Here is a 24797-nt window from a genome sequence, read left to right on the forward strand (position 1 = left end):
ATTACACCAAGGGCACACTCAACCAGAAAGAAAGGTACTACCATGGCCTTTCTAGGAAACATCCCAATGCAAGAAATATGTAAGGCAGCCATATGGTCTACGCCTCACACATTCACCAAGCACTACTGTGTACACGTGTTATCCGCACAACAAGCCACAGTAGGTCAAGCCGTATTAAGGACATTATTTCAGACTACTTCCACTCCTACAGGCTGATCCACCGCTTTTGGGGAAATAACTGCTTACTAGTCTATGCAGAACATGCGTATCTACAGCGACAGATGCCATCGAACTGAAAATGTCACTTACCCAGTGTACATCTGTTCGTGGCATCAGTCGCAGTAGATTCGCATGTGCCCACCCGCCTCCCCGGGAGCCTGTAGCAGTTTGGAAGTTACCTTCAATTATTTATATACGTATCATCTCAACCTTAAATAGGTGCATACTTAGTCACTCCATTGCATGGGCACTATTACTACAATTCAACTCCTACCTCACCCTCTGCGGGGAAAAACAATCGAAGATGGAGTCGACGCCCATGCGCAATGGAGACAAAAGGAGGAGTCACTCGGTCCCGTGACTCGAAAGACTTCTTCGAAGAAAAACAACTTGTAACACTCCGGCCCAACACCAGATGGCGAGCTATTGCAGAACATGCGAATCTACTGCGACTGATGCCACGAACAGATGTACACTGGGTAAGTGACATTTTCATTATGTCAGCTGGAGTGTTGAAATCTATTGTGACATTATTCACTAGTTGGCCCCTTTAAGACTTCTGGTAGTACAATAAAGGAGGCATGCTATGTATGGTGGTATACAAGTTAGCAAATGGACTTCTCTGTGTCACACTTTCATACTGTAAGGCACATGGCTATAATTCTGTGCTGGCATCAGTGTGAGAGCATTCGACTTTTAGGTGATGTTTTTTTCTCAACCCTCGATGAGGGTAGACTTTTGCCCATCAAAGCATTTGTTTGTGAGTTGCATAGCTCTGTAGGATGCTTGGAGTTCTGTGTGCAATGGGCCCAGCCCCCATTGTCTGTAAAACACATTGTCACTGCTACCTGTAGACAGATATTAGTGTATGAGGTGTATACCCCATGTAAACCAGCCTAATGTGTCACTGAAATATGTTTACCAATTCTAAACGCATTTGTATCGTGTGACAGCTCATTCCTAAACAACTACATATGTTCTAATATGTAAGTGGATCTTCCATGTGCCCATAAGGGGAGTATACTGCCTAGATGCATCACCCACAGTGTTCCCGGTAAGGAGCCCCAAGTTGCCATTTAATTACAGCAAAAGGTACCCATGAACATGTCTCCCTTTTGAATTAGAAACTTTACCTCTCATAGATGAGTCACCAGTAACAAAAGAATTAAGAATTTGCACACATATTCTGCTATGTTTACAGACTCATGGTTAGAGAAAGGCAATGACCGTTTAAATGAGTCTTAAACTAATAAACTTAACAAATCTCTGTATAAAGGGAGGAGGGAATTTTTAGTGCACCCCGTACGAATTCCTTTGGTAAGTATTTTTGAGTAATAGAGTAGGGACCCATCAGTGCCACATAAGGTTAGGACCTACACACTGGGCACCATTGTCCCATGCCAAACTATCTTTTAGATCACCTGGTAGATTTTTCTTGGCCCCACAGTCTTTGCGTCTACCACTAGGCTCTCAGAGTGGAGAACACAGACCAGTATTTCCCTAGGTCACTGTGACCTATAAGCTAGTATAGATCATTCTGGAGACCGCAGCAGACTTGCCAGAGACTCTTCTGGGATTTGTTTAACAGGTTCTGAAATCATTAATTAACCCATGGTTATATCTTCTGTATGTATAATACTCTTCTAGTAAATCGTTACTTTTTTCTATTTTTAGCGTTCTTTTTTATAGGAATCAAGGGTGATTTCACAAATTCTGAAAATCATGGATATCAATGAATACACGCTTTAGAGCTAGAAACAACTGCCATAGAGATGCTTTTTCCAATGTTTATATAGCACATTCATGAATAACATTTTAGTTTAAGTTGTAGCTGAAACTGACAGAAGAAAGTAGCTAGAAAAACATTTGGATATTTGTGATTGCAAGTAGCTGTATTTCTCACAACTTTCTTATGTCACTAGATAAACAGTTTCTGCCAGATCTTTGTGGCACAGAAATGTATGTTGCAACCGTTTGTCATGTGCCACTACCACCGGTCTCCTGCACCAACAGCTTAAGGGCTGACGAAAGAGTCTTGGTGTGATAGGCGAAACCTTTTCATAAGGTTGCATCATTAACCTTGTCACTCTAACTTGTTCCACACAGATGAACAGCATGAGTACCTGTAATACTATTTATCATAAGAGTTTATGTTGCTATAGAGTGATTTTGATGGAAGCAAAAGGATGTGCTCTGAGATCGTTCTCATTTTCAGAAAGGGGGATCCTGGTGTGCCCTCTAACTGTTGCCCTATTATCCTACTAGATAATCTTCAAAAACTTTGTTGCAAGCAGGTCCTTGAGTGCCTCCTCGGGTGGTGCGAAGACAAGCAGATCCTGATAAGGCTTCAGGCTGGATTTAGGCATAAGGTCAGCGCCTTTGACCAGGTCTTCCCGTTCCTCTTGGTTAAGTGGTTGACCTGGCCAGGCATGCCCTTTTTGTGGCATTCATTGATTTGCATGCCTCACTTGACTTGGTACCCAGAAGGAAACTGTGGAAGGTGCTCCGCCTGACCTCTTATATTTAGTCAGATTACTACACGAGGGGAACTTTGTTAATTCTCCCTTTGCTCCACACCTTTAGCAGAGGCTCTTCCAGTTAACCAAGGCGTTAGGCAGGGCTGTGTACTTACTCCTACCCTTTTCTTCCTCTACTTCAATAATTGTATTGCTTATTTGACTAGCTGTTCTAGTGATTCCCCTATGCTGGCAGGAGTAAAAATACCAGCCCTCCTCTTTGTGGACGACACGTTGTTGTTGTCCAAGACTAGGAGGGGTTTACAAAGGTTGATCAGTAGCTTTATTCAGTTTTATATCAATTTTGGTCTTGATATAAATATTTCCAAGACCAAATACATGACGTTCACTAAGCAGGGCAAGGGGAGTGGAGTCATCAGTGTGGGGTCAGAAGTGCTTGAAAGGGTCCAAGACTTCGACTACCTGGGTATCAGGTTAGATGAGTCAGGATCCTGGGACCCGCAAATTCTAAAGAGTACTCTAACTGTAAAGCAGCAAGCTGGAGCCATACTTTAGGTGGCCAAAAAGGGCGCATAGTCCCCTGTATGTCCAGCAATTGAAATATATAATGCCCAAGCAAGGGGGGCTGTTCTTTATTGGGCAGAATTATGGGGGTACTTTAACATTAGTCCACTGAGCGTAGCAGAGATCAACTTTATTAGAGGTCTGGTGAGTCTAGGGAAGGGTGCTCCAGTTGGACCTGGGGATTAATGAGATCTCATCATTGGTGGCTCTGAGACGCTTATTGTATTTGATCAGAATTTGTGGCACCAACTGTGCCTGTTAAGAGAGGGCATGCAGGATGTCATATCGGGCAGTGGTGGGAGGAAAATCGAATGGTTATGGGAATTTAAGAAGGGCTGGAGTGAGTGGGGCCTGGGTAGGTTCTGGAGTGAGCCACAATCCATCAAGGGGTAATGCTGCCCTAGTTAAGAAGATGATTGAAGAGAAGGCCACTAGATGCAGGGATCGCTTATCCGCATCCTCACAAGGGAGTTTAACAAGTGCCTTCATCCTTCTAAAAGCAGTGTGCAGGGCAGAGGAGTTCCTGGATTTTACGCGTCCTGTTCGGGCTCAGTCTCTGTACCTCCAATTTAGGTATGGGTCGCTTCCTTTAGCGCCCTTTACCGCTAGTTGGAGAAAGATGGAGAAAGATAAATCAGGGATTCGAATATTGTTTTTATCGCAAAAAATGTACGCAAAAGCAAGAAGGATTTTGTGTTCTTCTGCCCACTTTATGCAAAACCCAGGTCCAATGGATTGTGCCAATGTGCAGGATTTTGAGCCTACCCACTAGAGGAGAGGCATCCAGGGTATGCAAAAGTGAAACCTCTTTGATTGTGGCAGTCTCCAAATTTTTCTACACAGCAAAATGTTAGACATTCTATGAAATTACACTTTAATGTTTTAGTTGTCTTCTACTGCCCGAAGGTGCTGATTCTTTTTCGCATGTTTGTATTTAGCTGGGGCAGTTAATTGTAAAGTAGCAGTTATTATATGGAACCATGTGCTTCTTGCATGTTTTTTTTGTTTTTAACTTATGAAGTGATTTTCTATTTTAAGTTCTTAGATCTTAAGACCATCATCTATTGCTTGTACTTGATTTAAAAAAAAAAAAAAAAAAATCATGCTTGGATTTTTTGATGATGAAACATAATGTTTCGAACTATCAATAAATGATGAGGATGATGTGCCCAGTTCTTTGAATGTACCAGGTAGTTAAATGTAGCTAGAAGTAAAAAGCTAACATCCATTTGCTGGAGTGCCATTTAAATGTGTCATGGGACCAGCTTGAAGTAAGCCTAGGTTTATGGTTTTAAAAGAATAAGCTGAATTGACTTTTTAAGCAACAAATGTTTATAGACTTCAGTTCTTCCTTCTGGGATCTGACTCTGGGTTCAGTTACTGTTCACTGTTATTGGTTTATGTACTATGGTTCTGTAAGATTGCAGTACAATATCGTAAGCTCATTCATGGAGGTACTCAGTTTTGTATTGTGATTCTGCTTCATATTACTTTGAGTCTGACCAATAATATGTTCTGTATTGGTATATATTTGTCAAGACCTTTACGTGGGGAGAATTTTATTATGAGAACACTTGAATGGTTCCTGGGGTTAGGTGTGTTTTCCAAACAGGTGAGCGGGATTATTGAAGTTAGTTCAAGTCCATCTACTTTCCTTCCTGGAGAGTTCCCTGATATGCAGCTAACCCAGGCTACTCTGGGATGCAGCCATTTAGTTTTATTTAGTGCCAGGATGGGTCATGCAAGAACCGTAAACTTGAAAGAAACGTTTGTGTTAGGAGTTAAGGTTTCATACTGTAGAATAGTTTAAAGTGCTGAGTGTATGTGCTTTAAGAAGTTGTTTCACTTTTTTTCCCCTTCTTTCAGTTTTTCAAAGGTACTTTGGGACTGCATCCTGGAGATTCTGCATTCTTTATAAACGGACTGCATGTTGACCTTGAATCACAGGATATTTTCAGGTAAGAGTTCTGTCAGAGGTTTGCTTTAGGGTAAGAGGTATGCTTTGACTCAGTTCAAGGTCTTTATTCAATTATTTAAGAAATTCTCGTACAAGAACAATAAAATGGAGAAGTGGTCAAGATGGCGGACGACTAAGTACGTTCTTCTGGAGCTCCACATGCCTGTAACAAATTGAGCCTCGGGCTAGGGCAGTGGTGGTCAAGAAAGGCAACTTCACTGGCGAGGGAGGGGAAGGCAGTACAGCAAGCGAAGAGACGTGACCCAAAGGAAAATTCCTGAAGCAGCTCTACACATGGAGCTCACAAGATGGTGCCCACAGCACGTGCCAGAGAAACGGTGATCCCAAGACCTTCAGTCCACAGCCTCGAGTGGTTGGCTCTCTATGCCTGGGGCAAGCCGTCAGTCCACGTGAGGTTACCATGGTGTTGTTGGGGACCCAGTTTGGAAGAAGGAGTAGTTCTTCTGAGGATGTGAAAGTTAGGGGAGCGGCAGACTGACCAGACAGGCAGTCACAGTGACCACCAGGTGAAAGAGCAAGCGGTGAAGGGATTTCCCCTACAGGAACTCAGTGGTTGGTAGATTTGGTGCTATCGGCACCAACAGACTAGAGATTATTCCTTCTTGGCATCTAGAAAGACTTATGTAAATCTTGACTTTTTCCTGGTGACCCCGTGTGTCCTTCAGGCCACAACAAATGAGGAGATTCGGGTCTCCACAGTGTCAGACCACTCACCGTTACACATCACCTTCACAATCCCCTGCCAGCTGAATGGTAGCCGTACCTGGAGACTTAGTCAACCATCTCCTACACTCGAAAGAGGCCAAGACAGATTTAGAACAGGATACAACATTACCTCCAACACAATTACAAGGAGAATGCCCCCTTCCCTTTGCTCTGGGATGCTCTAGAAGCGGTGGTTCGGGGCAAGAGAGACATTCTAAGTGCCTAGCCCTAGAGGAATAAGTAAAAGCATTGGAAGATGCTGACATTCAGGAGCACGCCCGATGTTGCAACAACAAACACTAGAGAAGAAAGAGTTAACAATGATGGACTACGACAGGGCAAAGTATGCAAACATACTACATAGGCACCAGTAAAATTGGGCTCCTTCTGACTTGCCAGCTGCTGGATAAATGGCAGTGACACAGGGTCTTGTGCATACTCACGTTTGATGGGACAGAGGCCCTGACAGGTGAGGATTTATCCCACACCTTTGGGGCATTCTATACCGGATTGTACACAGCTGGTGAAGTCAATCAGGAAGAGCTGGAGCATTGTGTCCTGCTCGATACTCCTCAAAATCCTTCAGGAAGAATTGGAGTCCTTGGGGGCAGACAGCTGGACAGTGAAGGTATTTTCCGCTATATACAATTTACGGATTGAGAAAGGCCCCCAGGAGTGATGGCTTCACCCCGCATTCTATAAAACCTTTTGCCCAATCCTGGCACTGCTTCTAACGTGTCTCTTCAACTCCTCTAGCAACTCAGGAGCGCTCACGCTCATCATAACTGAGGCGAACATAACAATCGTCGTGAAACAGGGGAAAGACCCTAGTACATGCACCTTTTATCACCCCATCTCACTCCTTAAAGTAGATGCAAACATTTTCACCACCATACTAGCTGGTCGCCTTAAGCAATACATTCACAGGCTGGTGGACCCCGTTGAAACCGGGTTTATCCCAGAAAGGGGATGTAGTGACAGCGCAAAGAAGATAATCTATCTCATGGACAAAGTGTCATCTGCTCACAATCCTGCTCTTTCCCTCTCCGTTGATGCAGAAGAAGGCCTTTGACCAATTCCACTGGAGGCTCTTGCAGTTTGGACTGGCAAAAGGGGGGGGGGGGGGTGGGAGAGAGGCTGTGGCCACTGCCTGTTGCGATGGATCAACAGTGGCTGTACCCACCCATCTGCCAGAGGAATGGCATACTCTCCTACCTCTTTAACATCACCAGGGGCACCAGACAGGATTGTCCCTGCTACACATGGAGCCTATGGCATAGCATGTTTGGGGGAGCGGGGAGGTATGGGTATCACTTTAGCTAACCATAAGCATGTGATTGCGCTGTATACTGACAATGCCCTTTTGACCCTCTCAGACCTGCACTGGTCCCTCCCGGCTCCGTTGACCGAGATTGAGGCTTTCAGGAAGGTATCTGGATTTAAGACTTATTTGCAAAAATCTCAGATCCTGAACCTTACAATTCCAGTGGCAGACAAAGCAGCATTAGAGGCCCTCTACCCTCTGTTATGCGCTCCCCACAGGATACACTATCTGGGCCTTAAGATCTGCTTGTCCCTCGAACAAACAGCAGAACACAACTATCAAGATCTTATCGAGGCGCTCAGAGGGTCCTTCGCAACTGGAAGATGGGTATCCTGTCTTGGGTGGGCCGGATTGCGGCCCTTAAAATGATCCTTCTCCATAGGATCCTCTGACAATCACACCCTCCCTCTTCAGCGTCTCCTAAAGATACTGCAATAGCAGATAGAGTGCGTTGTATGGGAGTGGAGGGAGGGTGCGTATGGCACGGCCTTGCTGGTACCTTTTGATCATGGATGGGGGCTTTGGCTGTCCCAATTTCGCTAACTACTATTTGGCAGCCCAACTGCGATACATAGTAGAATGGCATAAGAGAAGCACTCGTGGTTCATGGGCCAGATGGTAGCCGACATACATATCTGGAAGGTGCCCTGGCTAGTGAAACACGACCAGCCTTGGGACGTGTACTCCTCCCCAGCCGTCGGGCCAAGCTGCAAGCGTGGGACAGGACAGCTAAATCATCAGGATTATCTACCTTGTTACCCCATCATTGGTAACCCGACCCCTTCCTTCCTCCACCTGCGCAAAATGGTAATGACTAGCTTACTTTGCAAAAACGCACGTTTTCAGAAAAAGGTCTTGATATATACTACAGGGCTAGGGCCTTGGCATCTATGGTCGTAGGTATGAAAACAATGCTGAAACTTGACCAGTGTTGGTATATTACACCGCACATTTGGCGCAGTGGCGGACCTCTGCATTGGGTCTTTGCTGACACAGGTGTGGTGATCCAGGCAGACTGGCGCACCCCTTATGGTGATGCCCGAAGCTTAAGTGGTATAATGGGAGTCTGTGCTGCAGGGTATCAATGAAGTGTTCAATATCACATTCCATTGATTTCCAGCCTATATTTTACTCGGCCTTGCCAATAAACTGGCGTATATACCTCCTGAGCCTGCACAGAGATGGGTTGCTCACATTGACACTGTGCGCACCCAGACAAACCATAACAGCACAGTAGAGCATGGATAAAGTACCAGAATGTGTGGATTGGCACCATAGGTTGTGGTATACAGGGCATGGAAAAGATGACTGCATTGGTGAAACACTCTCCTTTGACATTAGAGAAGACCTGAACCCCCCCCCCCCCCCCCCCAACTATTGCAGAGTAGTGACTGAGCGCCTGAGGGAAGAATGCTACCTTTAGATGCAAACCAGAGACATCGGAATCGGACACGCACTCCCCGAGTTGGATTCGCCTCCCAACACCTATTTCTCCCACCACCGCTTCCAGCTGGTCCCCAGTGGGAGCACGGTCACTCACTAGTTCGCTTTTCCCACCTGCCTGCGGTTGTTGGTGGCTGTATGTGTTTTCCTTTTCAGACTAATAAACAGATTTGAACCTTAAAAGAACAATAAAATACAGATACATTCATACAGAACCAACATGTTAAAACCGAGCTTTCGGATGGGACATCACACATTTAAAAAAACTTCCCACTGAGGGACAAACTAAAGGGTTCATAAGGTGTGTAAAAATAAAGTGCAGGATTACATTTGCTACCATTATAATCTTTAAATATCGATACTAAGGAACAGCGGGTAAAAGAAAGATAGCATTTATAGTAAAAGAGAAAATGTAAAAGGGATGGAGAAGTATCCTCATCACAGGGCTGGTCAAAACAGTAGTTGAATCAATTTTCCCCTGAGGGACATTGAGTAGGCATCGAACAGATGTGATTGGTATGGCATTACCTCCACAAACCCTCCTCAAACATTAAGATGGGTAAACATCTCCGTTTGTACGCCTCCAACATAGGCTTCACAGCGTAATTTCCTATGTTTGTGGCAAAATCCCTCAAAATACTAATAGACTGCATGAACTTGAGGCACAAATATATCGACCCCACATTCTTTTAGAGTCAAAGATAATACCCAAATAAGAAAATTGGCTGTCCCTCTCAAGTCTTTTTTCCCTTAATACTAAAAACTCTGTTTTTACTATGCTTTGAACCACAGACAATGTAGTAAGTTTCGCAGGGATTAGTATTGAGGTCTGGTCAAACCCTGAACCTGATAACATTATTGCTAATGGTCTTCAGGTCGTTTGTTGTCCAAGAGAGTAACACTCCATCATCTGCGTATAGCAGCTTGGTTGAAAATGTGCCATTAACATCTCTTATCTGTGGGAGATTATAAAAGAGCGAAGACTCTTGATATATAATGAAAACAAGATGGGGCTACCATGCACTCGTGTCTTACTCCACGAGATAAAAGAAAAGACTAAATGCAGCCCCCACCCCACCTCTAAATCTCACTGACGCCCAGATATCATAGTGATCCCCATACTTTGGTTCTTTCACCCACTCAAACTCCAAAATTAAGTCTGTGAAGGACAAGTGTAAGGTCCCCTTTTTGGCCACAGTATAGTTATTGGTAACCTTGTTGAGGTTAAGATACTGTTCACCAGTACCAAGGTCATATGTGAACCTGTATTCTCCCGACAGAATGTTTGCCTCTTCCCAGCATGACTGAATTCTAGCTAATACAGCACACTCCATGAACCTTAGCAATCGAAGAATGTGTAGAAACCGTATTCTATCTCTCTTCTAAAATACAGATATGAGTATAGCAGTATGTCGAGAGGATATCTCTTAAGACCTGCATGCAGAGTTTAAAATGTTCATGAGACGGGGAGCCCAAAATACAACATCAGACTAATAAAAGTCCATAACAACCCTGTCAAAACCAGGGGCCTTTCCACTGGGACTCACGGAAATGGCAAGGGCGACCTCGTTTAACTCAGTTATTCGCCACAGGATAGTTAGCCTTTAAATTGCTAATGATCGTGTCATTGGTAGAAATATGACTAAAGGCATAGGTAGCATAGAAATGAGTGAACAGTTTGTCTTCTATATTGTGGATGGCAGTACTCAGCAGCTTTTACTTGTAAGAATGTTCTTTGTCAGCTATTTCCCAGAAGGTCTTTGGGTCATGGTTATTCAGAGAAGAGACTAGAGTGTCCAAAAGGGCTTCTCTAAGAACACATTTTCTATATTTAAGCACATTTTTAAATGCTATCCTTCACATGAAAACAGCCCCCTTGTGCCTTGGGTTCGAGTTTAGGGCACAGCGCAATGATCTATTGGCTGTCCTGCAGGTACTATCAAACCAGTTGGGCAGAGTATCCTTAATTTGTGGCCTGGGCAATGTAAGTTCCTTATGCAACATCCTGAGGCATATCTACCCCCTTCCAAAACAATCTTAATCCCTTGTCCCTCATCGTAACATCTTTTGGATACCCATTGTCTGAGGGGCAGAACCGTAACTGGAGGGATCAAATGTGGCAATAGTGGGATTGGGGTCACTATTGGCACAAGCCCTAATACCACACACATGTAGATGTGTGTGTAACCTTGTGGATTCAACTTAATCTAGAATTGTGCCCTGTGAAGTTAGTTTCTTGGTTAAGTGATTTGTCTACAATTCCATAATATTACTCTAAAAGAAAAATGAACAAATCACAAGCCCTGGCTTCCATTTTTACTGTTGGGTAAACCAAAAGGTTGTAATGGAGAGAAGTGAACAAAGGTGGAGCCAGTGCAAATTTCGGCATTAAAATCTCCCCGTAAGATAATTATAAAATTTAAATTAAACAATCTGAGTCCACCTGTTCCTAACGCTGTTAAAATGTTTGAGGTAAAAAGGCTACATTGCCTGGATGTAAAAATCGGGAAAAAATAAAAATGCCTTACAAAAATAACCCAAAAGATGTGGCATCCTCACAGGAGTGGGAATCATAATAACCTTAACATCCAGGGCCACCTTAAATAAATAATTTCAAATGTACTTTGACTCAGAATGAGCACTACATAAAACTGTTTATAAAGCAGTTACTTAAGTAGCATACAGTTCTCTAAAACAGTTGTTACCAAAACCCAGCCATATTCCTCCGAAAACAAGAAGAAAAAGGTGTACCGTTGCCCAATATGCTGTTATCCTGCTTCATCTGCAATATAAATTGAATGTGGTCTGACCTGACAAACTACATTTGTAAGTCTTAAGATTTTGTGGATTGTTCTCCAGCTGGCCTGTACTGTATGTAGCATTTTTGGGAAGCTTAATCTGCATTCAGCTCCAAATGGAGGAGACAGACTGGTGAGATGTATTGTCTATTACAAACCTCATCTAATGTTTTGAGTCCAGCTATTGATGCGACTTCAGAAGTACTTTATTCAAGCAATCAATAAATCAGGATTTATAAAGCGTGGCTAATCACCTAATAGGGTATCCAGGCACTTGCAGGCCCCGGAGGCTTACTGAACAGCGAGGTCTTGAGGTCCATTCGGAATTCCAGAATGAGGTGATGGTCCGGAGGTGCATGGGGAGGCTGTTCAGGTTTTTACTGTGATGTGAGAGAAGGCGCCTTGTCCCCTTCTGCTTCGATAGGTGTGGGGACTATGGGCAATTGAAAGGGAGGCAAAGCGTAGTCTTCTTGACAGTTGGTGGAAGGTCATGCAGTGGTTAATGTACGCGGGTCCTTGTTTGTGTAGAGCCCTGTGTGGGTGGGTCAGCAGCTTGAATTGGTATTTCTTCTGTATGGGGAGCCAGTGGAGTTGCCTTAGGTGGGGTGTGATGTGGGTTCGTCAGGGAAGGCTGAGGATGAGTCTGGCTGCGGTGTTCTGTATGGTCTGAAGTCTCTGAGGAGGTGTGTGGCAATCCCTATGTAGAGGTTGTTGCTGTAGTCCAGTCAGCTGGTGATGAGGGTCTGTGTCACAGTGATGTTTCCTGTGTAGGGTTTGCCACTTGGAGGGCTTTAGTAAAATGCTCTAAGTGAGTAAGCAGGCAGAGGAGATGGCGTTTATTGAGTTAAAGTTGCCATATCTAGCTCAGTTTGTTCAGTTTTGAGTGCCACATCTCTACAAATGTGAAGACTGATTGCTCTGGTTCAGAATCTGGAAAATACCATGCTGTAGACTTAAATCATAATTGCTAGGTGGAGAGTTACAACTGCTCTTACTGTCAATAATTCTTCTCATTCCAAGGCATGGGATGTCCTATAATTGGTCAGCGCTGGAATAGGTTTGTTAGCACGTAGAGATTCTATAGTGAAGTCTGTGGTTGATGGCATCACCTATTCTGAGTTTCGCACTTTTCATCCCATGTAGTCTTTTCCCAGCTCAGTCATGTCTTTGCACTGTTGAGATGCCATGTCATCTACAGTGGTGAATATTTTGTGGTGTGTTACCTTTATCTGCTAACAAATTTTTTTGATGAAGAAATGTATTTCAATTCTTATTCCACTCTTATTTGGTCTCTTACAAGCAGTATGAAAACTGCAGAGGCATATCTTGAAAAAACAAAGTTCACCCCTTCACTGAACATGCTTACTGTTTTGTTTGTTTACACTTTTGCAACTATTATTTGATAGAGACTTCTAGCCGCAGATTCCCTACCTTTGAATTCTCCCAGTGTAGGAAGTTGGCTCTGTATGCACTATTTCAAAGTAAGGAATAGTATGCACAGAGTCCAAGGGTTCCCCTTAGAGGTAAGATAGTGGCAAAAAGAGATAATACTAATGCTCTATTTTGTGGTAGTGTGGTCGAGCAGTAGGCTTATCAAAGGAGTAGTGTTAAGCATTTGTTGTACACTCACAGGCAATAAATGAGGAACACACACTCAGACAATTCCAGGCCAATAGGTTTTTGTATAGAAAAATATATTTTCTTAGTTTATTTTAAGAACCACAGGTTCAAATTTTACATGTAATACTTCAAATGAAAGGTATTACAGGTAAGTACTTTAGGAACTTTGAATAATCACAATAGCATATATACTTTTCAAATAAATCACATATAGCTATTTTAAAACTAGACACAGTGCAATTTTCAACAGTTCCTGGGGGAGGTAAGTATTTGTTAGTTTTTGTAGGTAAGTGAACCACCTACGGGGTTCAGATTTGGGTCCAAGGTAGCCCACCGTTGGGGGTTCAGAGCAACCCCAAAGTTACCACACCAGCAGCTCAGGGCCAGTCAGGTGCAGAGTTCAAAGTGGTGCCCAAAACGCATAGGCTTCAATGGAGAAGGGGGTGCCCTGTTCCAGTCTGCCAGCAGGTAAGTACCCGCGTCTTCGGAGGGCAGACCGGGGGGGGGTTTGTAGGGCACCGGGGGGGACACAAGTTAGCACAGAAAGTACACCCTCAGCAGCACGGGGCGGCCGGGTGCAGTGTGCAAACACACGTGGGGTTTGTCGTTGAAATCAATGGGAGACCAAGGGGTCTCTTCAGCGATGCAGGCAAGGGGGGGTACTCCTCGGGGTAGCCACTACCTGGGCAAGGGAGAGGTCCTCCTGGGGGTAACTCCTGCACTGGAGTTCCGATCTTTCAGGTCCTGGGGGCTGCGGGTGCAGAGTCTTTTCCAGGCGTCTGGATCTGGGAGTCAGGCAGTCGCGATCAGGGGGAGCCTTGGGATTCCCTCTGCAGGCGTCGCTTTGGGGGCTCAGGGGGGGCAACTCTGGCTACTCACGGTCTCGTAGTCGCCGGGGAGTCCTCCCTGAAGTGTTGTTTCTCCACAAGTCGAGCCGGGGGCGTCGGGTGCAGAGTTGCAAGTCTCACGCTTCTGGCGGGAAACGCAGTTGTCTTTAAGTTGGTCCTTTGGAAACAAAGTTGCAGTCTTGGATGAACAGAGCCGCTGTCCTCAGGAGTTTCTTGGTCCTTCTAGAGCAGGGCAGTCCTCTGAGGATTCAGAGGTCGCTGGTCCTGGGGAAAGCGTTGCTGGAGCAGTGTCTTTTAGAAGTGGGGAGACAGGCCGGTAGAGCTGGGGCCAAAGCAGTTGGTGTCTCCGTCTTCTCTGCAGGGTTTTTCAGCTCAGCAGTCCTCTTCTTCTTAGGTTGCAGGAATCTGAGTTCCTAGGTTCATGGGAGCCCCTAAATACAGAATTTAGGGGTGTGTTTAGGTCAGGGAGGGCAGTAGCCAATGGCTACTAGCCCTGAGGGTGGCTACACTCTCTTTGTGCCTCCTCCCAAGGGGAGGGGGTCACATTCCTAACCCTATTGGGGGTATCCTCCATCTGCAAGATGGAGGATTCCTAAAAGTCAGAGTCAGAGTCAGTTCAGCTCAGGTTGCCTTAGGGGCTGTCCTGACTGGCCAGTGACTCCTCCTTGTTTTGGGGCCGTGGCTGGAGGGGGCGGGCAACTCCACTAGCTGGAATGCCCTGTGGTGCTGTAACAAAGGGGGTGAGCCTTTGAGGCTCACTGCCAGGTGTTACAGCTCCTGCAAGGGGGAGGTGATAAGCATCTCCACCCAGTGCAGGCTTTGTTACTAGCCACAGAGTGACAAAGGCACTCTCCCCATGTGGCCAGCAACATGTCTCGAGTGTGGCAGGCTGCTAAAACCAGTCAGCCTACACGGGTAGTTGGTTAAGGTTTCAGGGGGCACCTCTAAGGTGCCCTCTGGGGTGTATGTTACAATAAAATGTACACTGGCATCAGTGTGCATTTATTGTGCTGAGAAGTTTGATACCAAACTTCCCAGTTTTCAGTGTAGCCATTATGGTGCTGTGGAGTTCGTGTATGACAGACTCCCAGACCATATACTCTTACGGCTACCCTGCACTTACAATGTCTAAGGTTTTGCTTAGGCACTGTAGGGGCACAGTGCTCGTGCACTGGTGCCCTCACCTATGGTATAGTGCACCCTGCCTTAGGGCTGTAAGGCCTGCTAGAGGGGTGACTTATCTATACTGCATAGGCAGTGTGAGGTTGGCATGGCACCCCGAGGGGAGTGCCATGTCGACTTACTCGTTTTGTCCTCACCAGCACACACAAGCTGGCAGGCAGTGTGTCTGTGCTGAGTGAGGGGTCCCCAGGGTGGCATAAGATATGCTGCAGCCCTTCGAGACCTTCCCGGGCATCAGCGCCCTTGGTACCAGGGGTACCGGTTACAAGGGACTTACCTGGATACCAGGGTGTGCCAATTGTGTAAACAAAAGTACAGGTTAGGGAAAGAACACTGGTGCTGGGGCCTGGTTAGCAGGCCTCAGCACACTTTCAAATCAAAAATTAGCATCAGCAAAGGCAAAAAGTCAGGGGGTAACCATGCCAAGGAGGCATTTCCTTACACCCAGGAATCAGGCTGGATCCAGAAGTTTTTTATGTTAGTACCCCTGCTCCCTGGTAGATGGTGTCAGTCACCTCCACGCTGCAACATCCACGGCAGAAGTGACATCTGCTTCACCAATATAGGCGCCACCTTGGCGCAATGACGTAAGTTCTTTTATTTTGACGTCATCCAGCACAGATCTGGAGAGAGCTACCCCTCTGTCACTTTTTCTCAGGATTTTTTCGACGATTTGTTGTACTTTTTTGAGGTTTTGTTTCCTCCTGATGTTATAAGTTGTCATAGAGAAAGACTGGTTTTAAACCCTGTGGCGCCTGTCACCGCACCATGTTGGTAACTGACCCACACCTGTCATGTCTGTAGTGTCTGAGAACTACCTCGACTCCAAATCGTGCTCCAGTTGATGGGCCATGGGCGCCAAAGCTGTTGAAAGAGCGGTTCCTAAAACTGCTTGCCTCCCACAGGCGACTATGCATCATTCAGCTCCTCAGGGGTCTTGATCATAGTCAAGAGGGAGTTCCCAGGATCATTCCAGGAGTCCCAAGTCCTCTGCGCCCCACTCAGTCATCGGGCTGTTCCGGTAAGAGGCACAAGAAAAGCAATAAGTCAAAATGCGCTTTGACTTCTCCTTGTCCATTGGCCGACGTGACAAAGGAATATCGGTGTTTAAGGCATGGTTCCTCCAAGGCTACGCTAGGGCCAACTTCGTGCCTCCTCTCCTTTACAGGAGCCGGAGCGAATCCTACCCAAATTAAGGAATTTCACCAGACCACACACCTCATTTTTGAGCAGGCCGACCCCTCCGGAGCGCCTTTGGGTCCCGCAAGGTCAGAGGGAGGTCCCATCTGGTTCCATTCCAGCACCTGCTACCCCAGTACCGATGGGGCCCCCCATAGAGCCAGACCTGCACTGTCTGTGCCACTACGGCCTTCCCCAGCACCTGTTCTGACACCGATGCTCCTGGTGCCCACCGGGATCACCCATTGTGATCCCCGAATCTGACACGAGCCGTGTCGACTGACACCGATACCAGGGCTGACAGGACCCTTGTGTCCTTGGTCGGTGCCTCAGCCTTATTCTGAAGGGCCAGTGGAGGGTTCACTGGACCTATCAGAATCTCAGTCAGAAGATCAGGATTTTGACTGGTTTGAGGAATTGGGTGATGCTATCGGACTGGACAAATTTCCAGATACCGGAATGCTTTCTCCCCCTACTGTGGCTAGGGAGGAGGGAGCTAAATATGCTATGGTTTTGAAGAGGGTGGCTGATGTACTGGAACTCAAGTTGCCCTTAGCGGCAGTCAAGACCAACAGATTGATGAAGGTGTTGCAGCCGGGAGCTTACACTTCTTAAGTCCCTGCTTCCTTTCAATGAAGTCCTCACCAACGTCCTACTGGGAACCTGGTCCAAACCCAGCATAGGCCTCCTGTGAAAAGGACGATTGCCTGCTGTGCCACCTTCCCTCTGCCTCAGGGGACCCAAGCTTCCTTATCCAGCACCCTAACTCGTATAGCTTGGTGGTTCACACTTCCCCCTTCCCATGGCGCATTCCCTGCCGCACCCCCGGACAGAGAATCCAAAAGGCTGGATAGGTTCAGTAAGAAAATGTTTTCTACCACCAGCCTTGCATTGCGGCCCATGGACACTGCATGCTTATTGGGCCGCTATTCCCACACACTGTGGGACACAGATGGGCAAGGGCTGCCACAGGTCCCAGAGGAGGCCCAAGCTGTTCTCTCCCAAGCAGTCAAAGAAGGGAGAGACACAGCTAAGTACACTATACACTTGGTTTGGACGTGACTGATTCGCTGAGCAGAGCGGTTTCCACAACAGTGGCACTCGGACGCCAAGCCCGGCTGAGAACGTCTGGCTTTTCAGGGGATGTCAAGGTTTTCCTCATGGCCAAGTCTAAGGGCCTCTCCTAGCTGCCCGCGTCACCCCGAGTATGCCCTTGGTTCCTTTTGTGGCTACGAAAGAGGCTTTCAGCTGCACCAACCCTGTCGTAGTCACTGGCCCCCACAAGCTTCCCAGCCTCTTCATGGATGAGGACGTGGCTCTTCTTGATCTTGTGGGTCCAGTAGCCAGAGGTCTGCTTCAACCTCCCACCCCCAGCAGCAGACTCCAAACCATCCTGACCTTGACCTTTTAGATCATAGCCATCCAATTGGATCTGCCGTCCCCTCCAGCACTGTCAGTCAAGCAGGTGATTTCTCAGATTATTCGGAGGGGCTACTCCTTCACCTTAGAGACCAGTACTCCCTCCATACCTCCATCTTACAACCGGCTGACGGAGGATCATTTGTCCCTTGCTGTGCGAGAAAGTCAAGACTCTCTTGGCCAAGGGAGCCATAGAAAGGGTTCCAGTGCCAGAAGTAGGCTGTGGTTGCTACTCCCTTTACTTTCTGGTACCCAAAAAGAACAAGTCTTTGTCCAATCCTAGATCTCCAAACCTTCAACATTTTCTTCAGAAAGTAGAAATTCAAGATTCTCACATTGGCTCAACGTCTACCCTGGATCCCGAAGACTGGATGGTAGCGTTGGACTTGCAGGATGCCTATTTTGACATCCTCGCCCTGCGTGCCCACAGACTTTACTTGCAGTTCACTGTAGGCCATGAGCACTTTCACTTTACTGTGCTCCCCGTTCGGCCTTACCAGTGCCTCTCTGGTATTAACCAAGGTGATGGCTGTAGTCGCAGCTCATCTGCGCACATCATGGGTGTAGGATGATGGCTTTCTCTATAGTGCACTAAAATGAAGTACACTGTGTAGAGAGTCCATTGGATTCCCAAAGGTTTGCAGAGGCAGAAATAAATGGATCTAGTGCTTGTTTTGTGGTAATGTGGGCGAGCAGGCCCACAGGACAGCACCAGATTTACACCTTCAGCAGCACAGGGGCGGCCGGGTGCTGAGTGTTAACCCAGCATTGGGCGCCCAAAGCTATCCAAGGGAGATGGGAGTATCTGCTCAAGTGATGCATACAGGTGAGTAAAGCGGGGTCAAGGGTCGATCTCCTGTAGTTGAGGTAAGTGTAAGGGGGGGACACAGGGCATCACCAAACTTATACCCTCAACGGCACAGGGGTGGCTGGGGGCAGAGTGCCAACACAGTGTCCAGCGCCCAGTTATTCAATGAAAGCGATCACTTTCAGAAACAGACTGCGGGCTTTGGTGTGGAGGCCGTGAGAGGTCAACCCACAACTGCCCAGGTAAGTTGAGATACCAGGGGTCGTAGGAACATGGACGGTCCAGCTCCCCAAGGGCCAGCAGGTCCGGGAGCAGGGGCGTTTTTTGGCGTTGGAAACAGCTTACCGGGCAGGTCACGGTCAGGGGCTGCAGGCGTCGCTGTGGAGTCTGGCAAGGTTCAGCCCAAGGTGGCCTCTTGGTCAGAAGTACTGGGGAACCTTCACTTGACTGGGGGGCCACTTGAACTTGGGCCGGTGTCGTCGGGTACAAAGGTGGTTCCAGGCGCAGTTTCGTAGTTCCCCAAGCAGACTTCTTCTTCTCTACAGATAGTTTATTCTGGACAGGTCTGCTGTCCACAGGAGTTCGTGCTCCTTACCGAAGGCAGGCTGTCCTCCCAAGGTGTTGGGGGTTGCTGGGCTGCAGGATAGTTGTCTTCTGGGTGCAGGTTCTTTGAAGACTGCAGACAGGCTGGTAAGGCTGGGGTCCAGTCAGTTGGTGGCTTCAGTCTTCCCTGTTGGACGACTTTTGTTTTGTCCGGCTGTTCTTAGGTTGACAAGAATCTGATTCTAGGGTTCAGGAGTGCTGCATAAATACTGAATTTAGGGGCGTTACAGGGAGTGCCAGGTGGTAGCCAATGGGCTACTCACCTTTAGGATGACTTCACCTTTTCCATGACCACTTCCTTTGGGAAGTGGCATAGCTCTAACCCTAGTGGCCTAATGTCTTCCATACAAGATGGATGAATTTAAAAAGTAGTGTCCACTTCAGCTCGTCCAACCTAGGGGTGGAACTGGCATGAAGTGGGTACACCTCATATTTTACTTAAGTTCGGTGGCATGTGTAGATGCAGATACACATGCTGTGCATAGTCCGCCGCCGTCTGGTGTTGGGTCGGAGTGTTACAAGTTGTTTTTCTTCGAAGAAGTCTTTTCGAGTCACGAGACCGAGGGACTCCTCCTACTTTGGTTCCATTGCGCATGGGCGTCGACTCCATGTTAGATTGTTTTTTTTCCGCCATCGGGTTCGGACGTGTTCCTTTTCGCTCCGTGTTTCGGGTCGGAAAGTTAGTCAGAATCAACGGAAAATGTGTCGGTATTGTTTCGTTCGGTATCGGGTTAGATTAGAATCGACACCGAATCTTGAAGAGCTCCTGTAGCCCTTTGGGGTATTTTCGATCCCCCGTCGGGGCCTGGTCGGCCCGACCGCGTGCAACATCGAGACTGATGGAACGGACCCCGTTCCGATTATGTCCTAAATGCCACAGTAAATATCCCTATACAGACCAACATTTGGTCTGTAACTTGTGCCTGTCACCCGAGCACAAAGAAGAGACGTGTGAGGCCTGTCGAGCGTTTCGGTCGAGAAAAACGCTCCGAGACCGAAGAGCCAGAAGGTTGCAGATGGCGTCCACGCCGACAGGACAACAACGGTTCGAGGAAGAGGGAGAAGAAGAAACATTCTCCATCCACGAATCGGATTCCGAAGAATTCGACGTCGAAGAAACCGTGAGTAAGACGTCGAAACAAGCATCACACAGAAAAACAGACAAAGCCCAGGGGACGCCACTGCCGACAGGCCATGGCTCAACCCATAAAGTAGGTGACCGTCCATCGGCACCGAAAAAGGGCGAGCTGGTGCCGAGATCGTCCGACTCAGGTCGAGACACAAGCACGCAGCAATCTCGGGACCGAGAAAGTGCTGCAGAAAAGGGTCGACACCGAGACAGCGGCACCGAAGCTGCTCGGCACAGAGACAGCGGCACCGAAGCTGCTCAGCACAAAGATAGCGGCACGAAGATGGTCGACACCGAGAGGGTACGACACCGAAAAAGAGAAAGATCTCGTCGGACCCGAAAACAACAAAAGACACGGTTTCGGTGCCAAAACGCCCAGCAACCGAACCGAAAGCCAGTTCCTACTCAGAGGAACAATCACTGTCATCCCAACTTCAAAAACACAGATTTGAGGAGGAATTACAAACAACAGCTGTAGATCACACGCAAAAGCGGATCTTTATACAAAGTGGTACAGGGAAGATCAGCACCCTTCCCCTAATCAGAAGAAAAAGGAAACTGGATTTCCAACAACAAGAAAAAACACCACAAGCAAAAGTGGTAAAGAAGGTAACTCCACCACCCTCTCCACCACCGGCAACTCATATATCACCGGCACAGACTCCGTCACAATCACCAGCTCATACCACCATGAGCCAAGATGACCAGGACGCATGGGATCTCTATGACGCCCCAGTATCTGACAATAGCCCTGAGTCGTACCCCACTAAGCCCTCACCACCTGAGGACAGTACAGCGTATGCTCAGGTGGTAGCTAGGGCAGCAGAGTTTCATAACGTATCGCTACATTCAGAGCCTATGGAGGATGACTTCCTTTTTAACACCCTGTCCTCCACCCATAGCAATTATCAAAGCCTTCCTATGCTCCCGGGAATGCTAAGGCACGCTAAACAAATCTTTAAAGAGCCAGTTAAAAGCAGAGCAATAACCCCAAGGGTGGAGAAGAAATACAAGGCACCACCCACAGACCCTGCTTTTATTACATCACAACTGACACCAGATTCAGTTGTCGTAGGAGCAGCTCGTACAAGAGCCAACTCGCACACATCAGGCGACGCACCACCTCCAGACAAGGAGAGCCGAAAGTTTGATGCAGCCGGGAAAAGGGTTGCAGTACAAGCTGCAAATCAGTGGCGCATCGCCAACTCGCAGGCACTCCTAGCGCGATATGACAGAGCCCATTGGGACGAGATGCAGCATCTCATCGAGCACCTCCCCAAAGAATTCCAAAAACGGGCAAAACAAGTGGTTGAAGAGGGACAAAACATATCCAACAACCAAATCCGTTCTTCTATGGATGCAGCAGATACAGCTGCAAGAACTATAAATACTGCTGTAACGATAAGGAGGCACACATGGCTGCGCACATCCGGCTTCAAACCTGAGATACAACAGGCAGTGCTCAATATGCCGTTCAATGAACAACAATTGTTTGGACCAGAAGTGGACACTGCAATTGAAAAATTAAAGAAAGGCACTGACACGGCTAAAGCCATGGGTGCACTCTATTCCCCGCAGGGCAGAGGCACATTTGGCACATTTCGCAAAACTACTTTCAGAGGAGGGTTTCGAGGTCAAGCCACACAAGCCACACAAGCCAGCACCTCACAAACAACACCGTCTACCTACCAGGGAAAGTATCAAAGGGGAGGCTTTCGGGGCCAATACAGAGGGGGCCAATTCCCAAGAAACCGGGGAAAATTTCAAGGGCCAAAACCCCTCAAAACAAGCAGTGACTCACAAGTCACTCAACCCCTTCACACAACACCAGTGGGGGGAAGACTAAGCCAGTTCTACAAATCTTGGGAGGAGATAACAACAGACACTTGGGTCTTAGCAATTATCCAACATGGTTATTGCATAGAATTTCTCCAACTCCCTCCAAACGTCCCACCGAATACACAAAATATGTCAAAACAGCATTTCGACCTTCTACAACTAGAAGTTCAAGCATTACTGCAAAAAGACGCAATAGAATTAGTACCAGGTTGACAAAAGAACACAGGAGTTTACTCACTGTACTTTCTAATACCAAAAAAGGACAAAACCCTGAGACCGATATTAGATCTCAGAACATTAAACACCTTCATCAAATCAGAACACTTTCACATGGTCACGTTACAAGACGTAATACCACTACTGAAACAGCAGGACTACATGACAACCTTAGATCTAAAAGACGCGTATTTCCATATACCGATACATCCCTCGCACAGGAAATACCTACGGTTTGTATTCAAAGGAATACACTACCAATTCAAAGTGTTGCCATTTGGAATAACAACCGCGCCAAGAGTCTTTACGAAATGTCTAGCAGTAGTAGCTGCACATATCAGAAGGCAGCAAATACACGTGTTCCCGTACCTAGACGATTGGTTAATAAAAAACCAACTCGCTAACAAAGTGTTCACACCACACAGATTATGTTATACAAACCCTTTGCAAACTGGGTTTCTCCATCAACTATGCAAAGTCACACATTCTGCCGTGTCAAACACGGCAATACTTAGGAGCGACAATCAACACAACAAAGGGGATAGCCACTCCAAGTCCACAAAGGGTTCACAATTTTCACAAGGTGATACAAGCTATGTATCCAACACAAAAAGTACATGCAAAGATGGTATTAAAACTCCTAGGCATGATGTCCTCATGCATAGCCATTGTCCCAAACGCAAGATTGCACATGAGGCCTTTACAACAGTGCCTAGCATCACAATGGTCACACGCACAGGGTCAACTTCTAGATCTGGTGTTGATAGACCGCCAAACATATATCTTGCTTCTATGGTGGAACAGTACAAATTTAAACAAAGGGCGGCCTTTCCAAGACCCAGTGCCACAATACGTGATAACAACAGATGCTTCCATGACAGGGTGGGGGGCACACCTCAATCAACGAAGCATACAAGGACAATGGGACGTACATCAAAGAAAGTTTCATATCAATCACCTCGAATTGTTAGCAGTATTTCTAGCATTGAAAGCATTCCAACCCATAATAACCCACAAATACATTCTGGTCAAAACAGACAACATGACAACAATGTATTATTTAAACAAACAGGGGGGGACACACTCAACACAGTTGTGTCTCCTAACACAAAAAATATGGCATTGGGCAATTCACAACCACATTCGCCTAATAGCACAGTTTATTCCAGGGATCCAGAACCAGCCAGCAGACAGTCTCTCTCGGGATCACCAGCAGGTCCACGAATGGGAGATTCACACCCAAATCCTGAACACTTACTTCCAAATTTGGGGAACACCTCAAATAGATCTATTTGCAACAAAAGAAAACGCAAAATGCCAAAACTTCGCATCCAGGTACCCACACCGGCAATCTCAAGGCAATGCTCTATGGATGAATTGGTCAGGGATATTTGCATACGCTTTTCCCCCTCTCCCTCTCCTTCCATATCTAGTAAACAGATTGAGTCAAAACAAACTCAAACTCATTCTAATAGCACCAACATGGGCAAGACAACCTTGGTATACAACACTACTAGACCTGTCAGTAGTACCTCATGTCAAACTACCCAACAGGCCAGATCTGTTAACACAACACAAGCAACAAATCAGGCATCCAAACCCAGCATCGCTGAATCTAGCAATCTGGCTCCTGAAATCCTAGAATTTGGACACTTGAACCTCACACAGGAATGTATGGAGGTCATAAGACAAGCTAGAAGGCCATCCACTAGACACTGCTATGCAAGTAAATAGAAAAGATTTGTTTGCTACTGCCATAATAATCAAGTTCAACCATTGCATGCATCTCCAAAAGATGTTGTAGGGTATTTACTACATTTGCATAAGTCAAATCTAGCTTTCTCTTCCATAAAGATACATCTCGCTGCAATATCTGCATACCTGCAAATTACTCATTCAACTTCCCTATTTAGAATACCTGTCATTAAAGCATTTATAGAAGGCCTAAAAAGAAATATACCACCAAGGACACCACCTGTTCCTTCATGGAACCTCAATATTGTGTTAACAAGACTCATGGGTCCACCTTTCGAACCCATGCATTCTTGCGAAATGCAATATCTAACGTGGAAAGCTGCATTTCTCATTGCCATTACGTCTCTAAGAAGAGTAAGTGAAATTCAGGCATTTACTATACAAGAACCATTTATTCAAATACACAAAAATAAGATAGTTCTAAGAACCAACCCAAAATTCTTACCAAAGGTCATCTCACCGTTCCACTTAAATCAAACAGTAGAATTGCCAGTGTTCTTTCCACAGCCAGACTCAATAGCTGAAAGAGCACTACATACATTAGACATCAAAAGAGCACTAATGTACTACATTGACAGAACAAAACTAATTAGGAAAACAAAACAACTATTTATTGCATTTCAAAAACCTCATACAGGAAATCCAATATCAAAACAAGGTATAGCTAGATGGATAGTTAGGTGCATCCAAA

The 24797-nt window shown here is 46.4% G+C and overlaps 1 protein-coding gene across 3 annotated transcripts in view; it reads left to right on the top strand.

Moving 5' to 3' along the window:
• UGGT1 (UDP-glucose glycoprotein glucosyltransferase 1) overlaps positions 1-24797 on the top strand; it is a 1185714-nt gene that overhangs the window by 298351 nt on the left and 862566 nt on the right. For all 3 annotated transcript variants that reach the window (XM_069213734.1, XM_069213736.1, XM_069213735.1), the window contains exon 12: positions 5127-5218. In XM_069213734.1, coding sequence (XP_069069835.1) covers positions 5127-5218 — 92 coding nt within the window. The remainder of the gene's footprint in view (positions 1-5126; positions 5219-24797) is intronic.

This window comes from Pleurodeles waltl, chromosome 11, assembly GCF_031143425.1.
Source record: "Pleurodeles waltl isolate 20211129_DDA chromosome 11, aPleWal1.hap1.20221129, whole genome shotgun sequence".
Lineage (NCBI taxonomy): Eukaryota > Metazoa > Chordata > Amphibia > Caudata > Salamandridae > Pleurodeles > Pleurodeles waltl.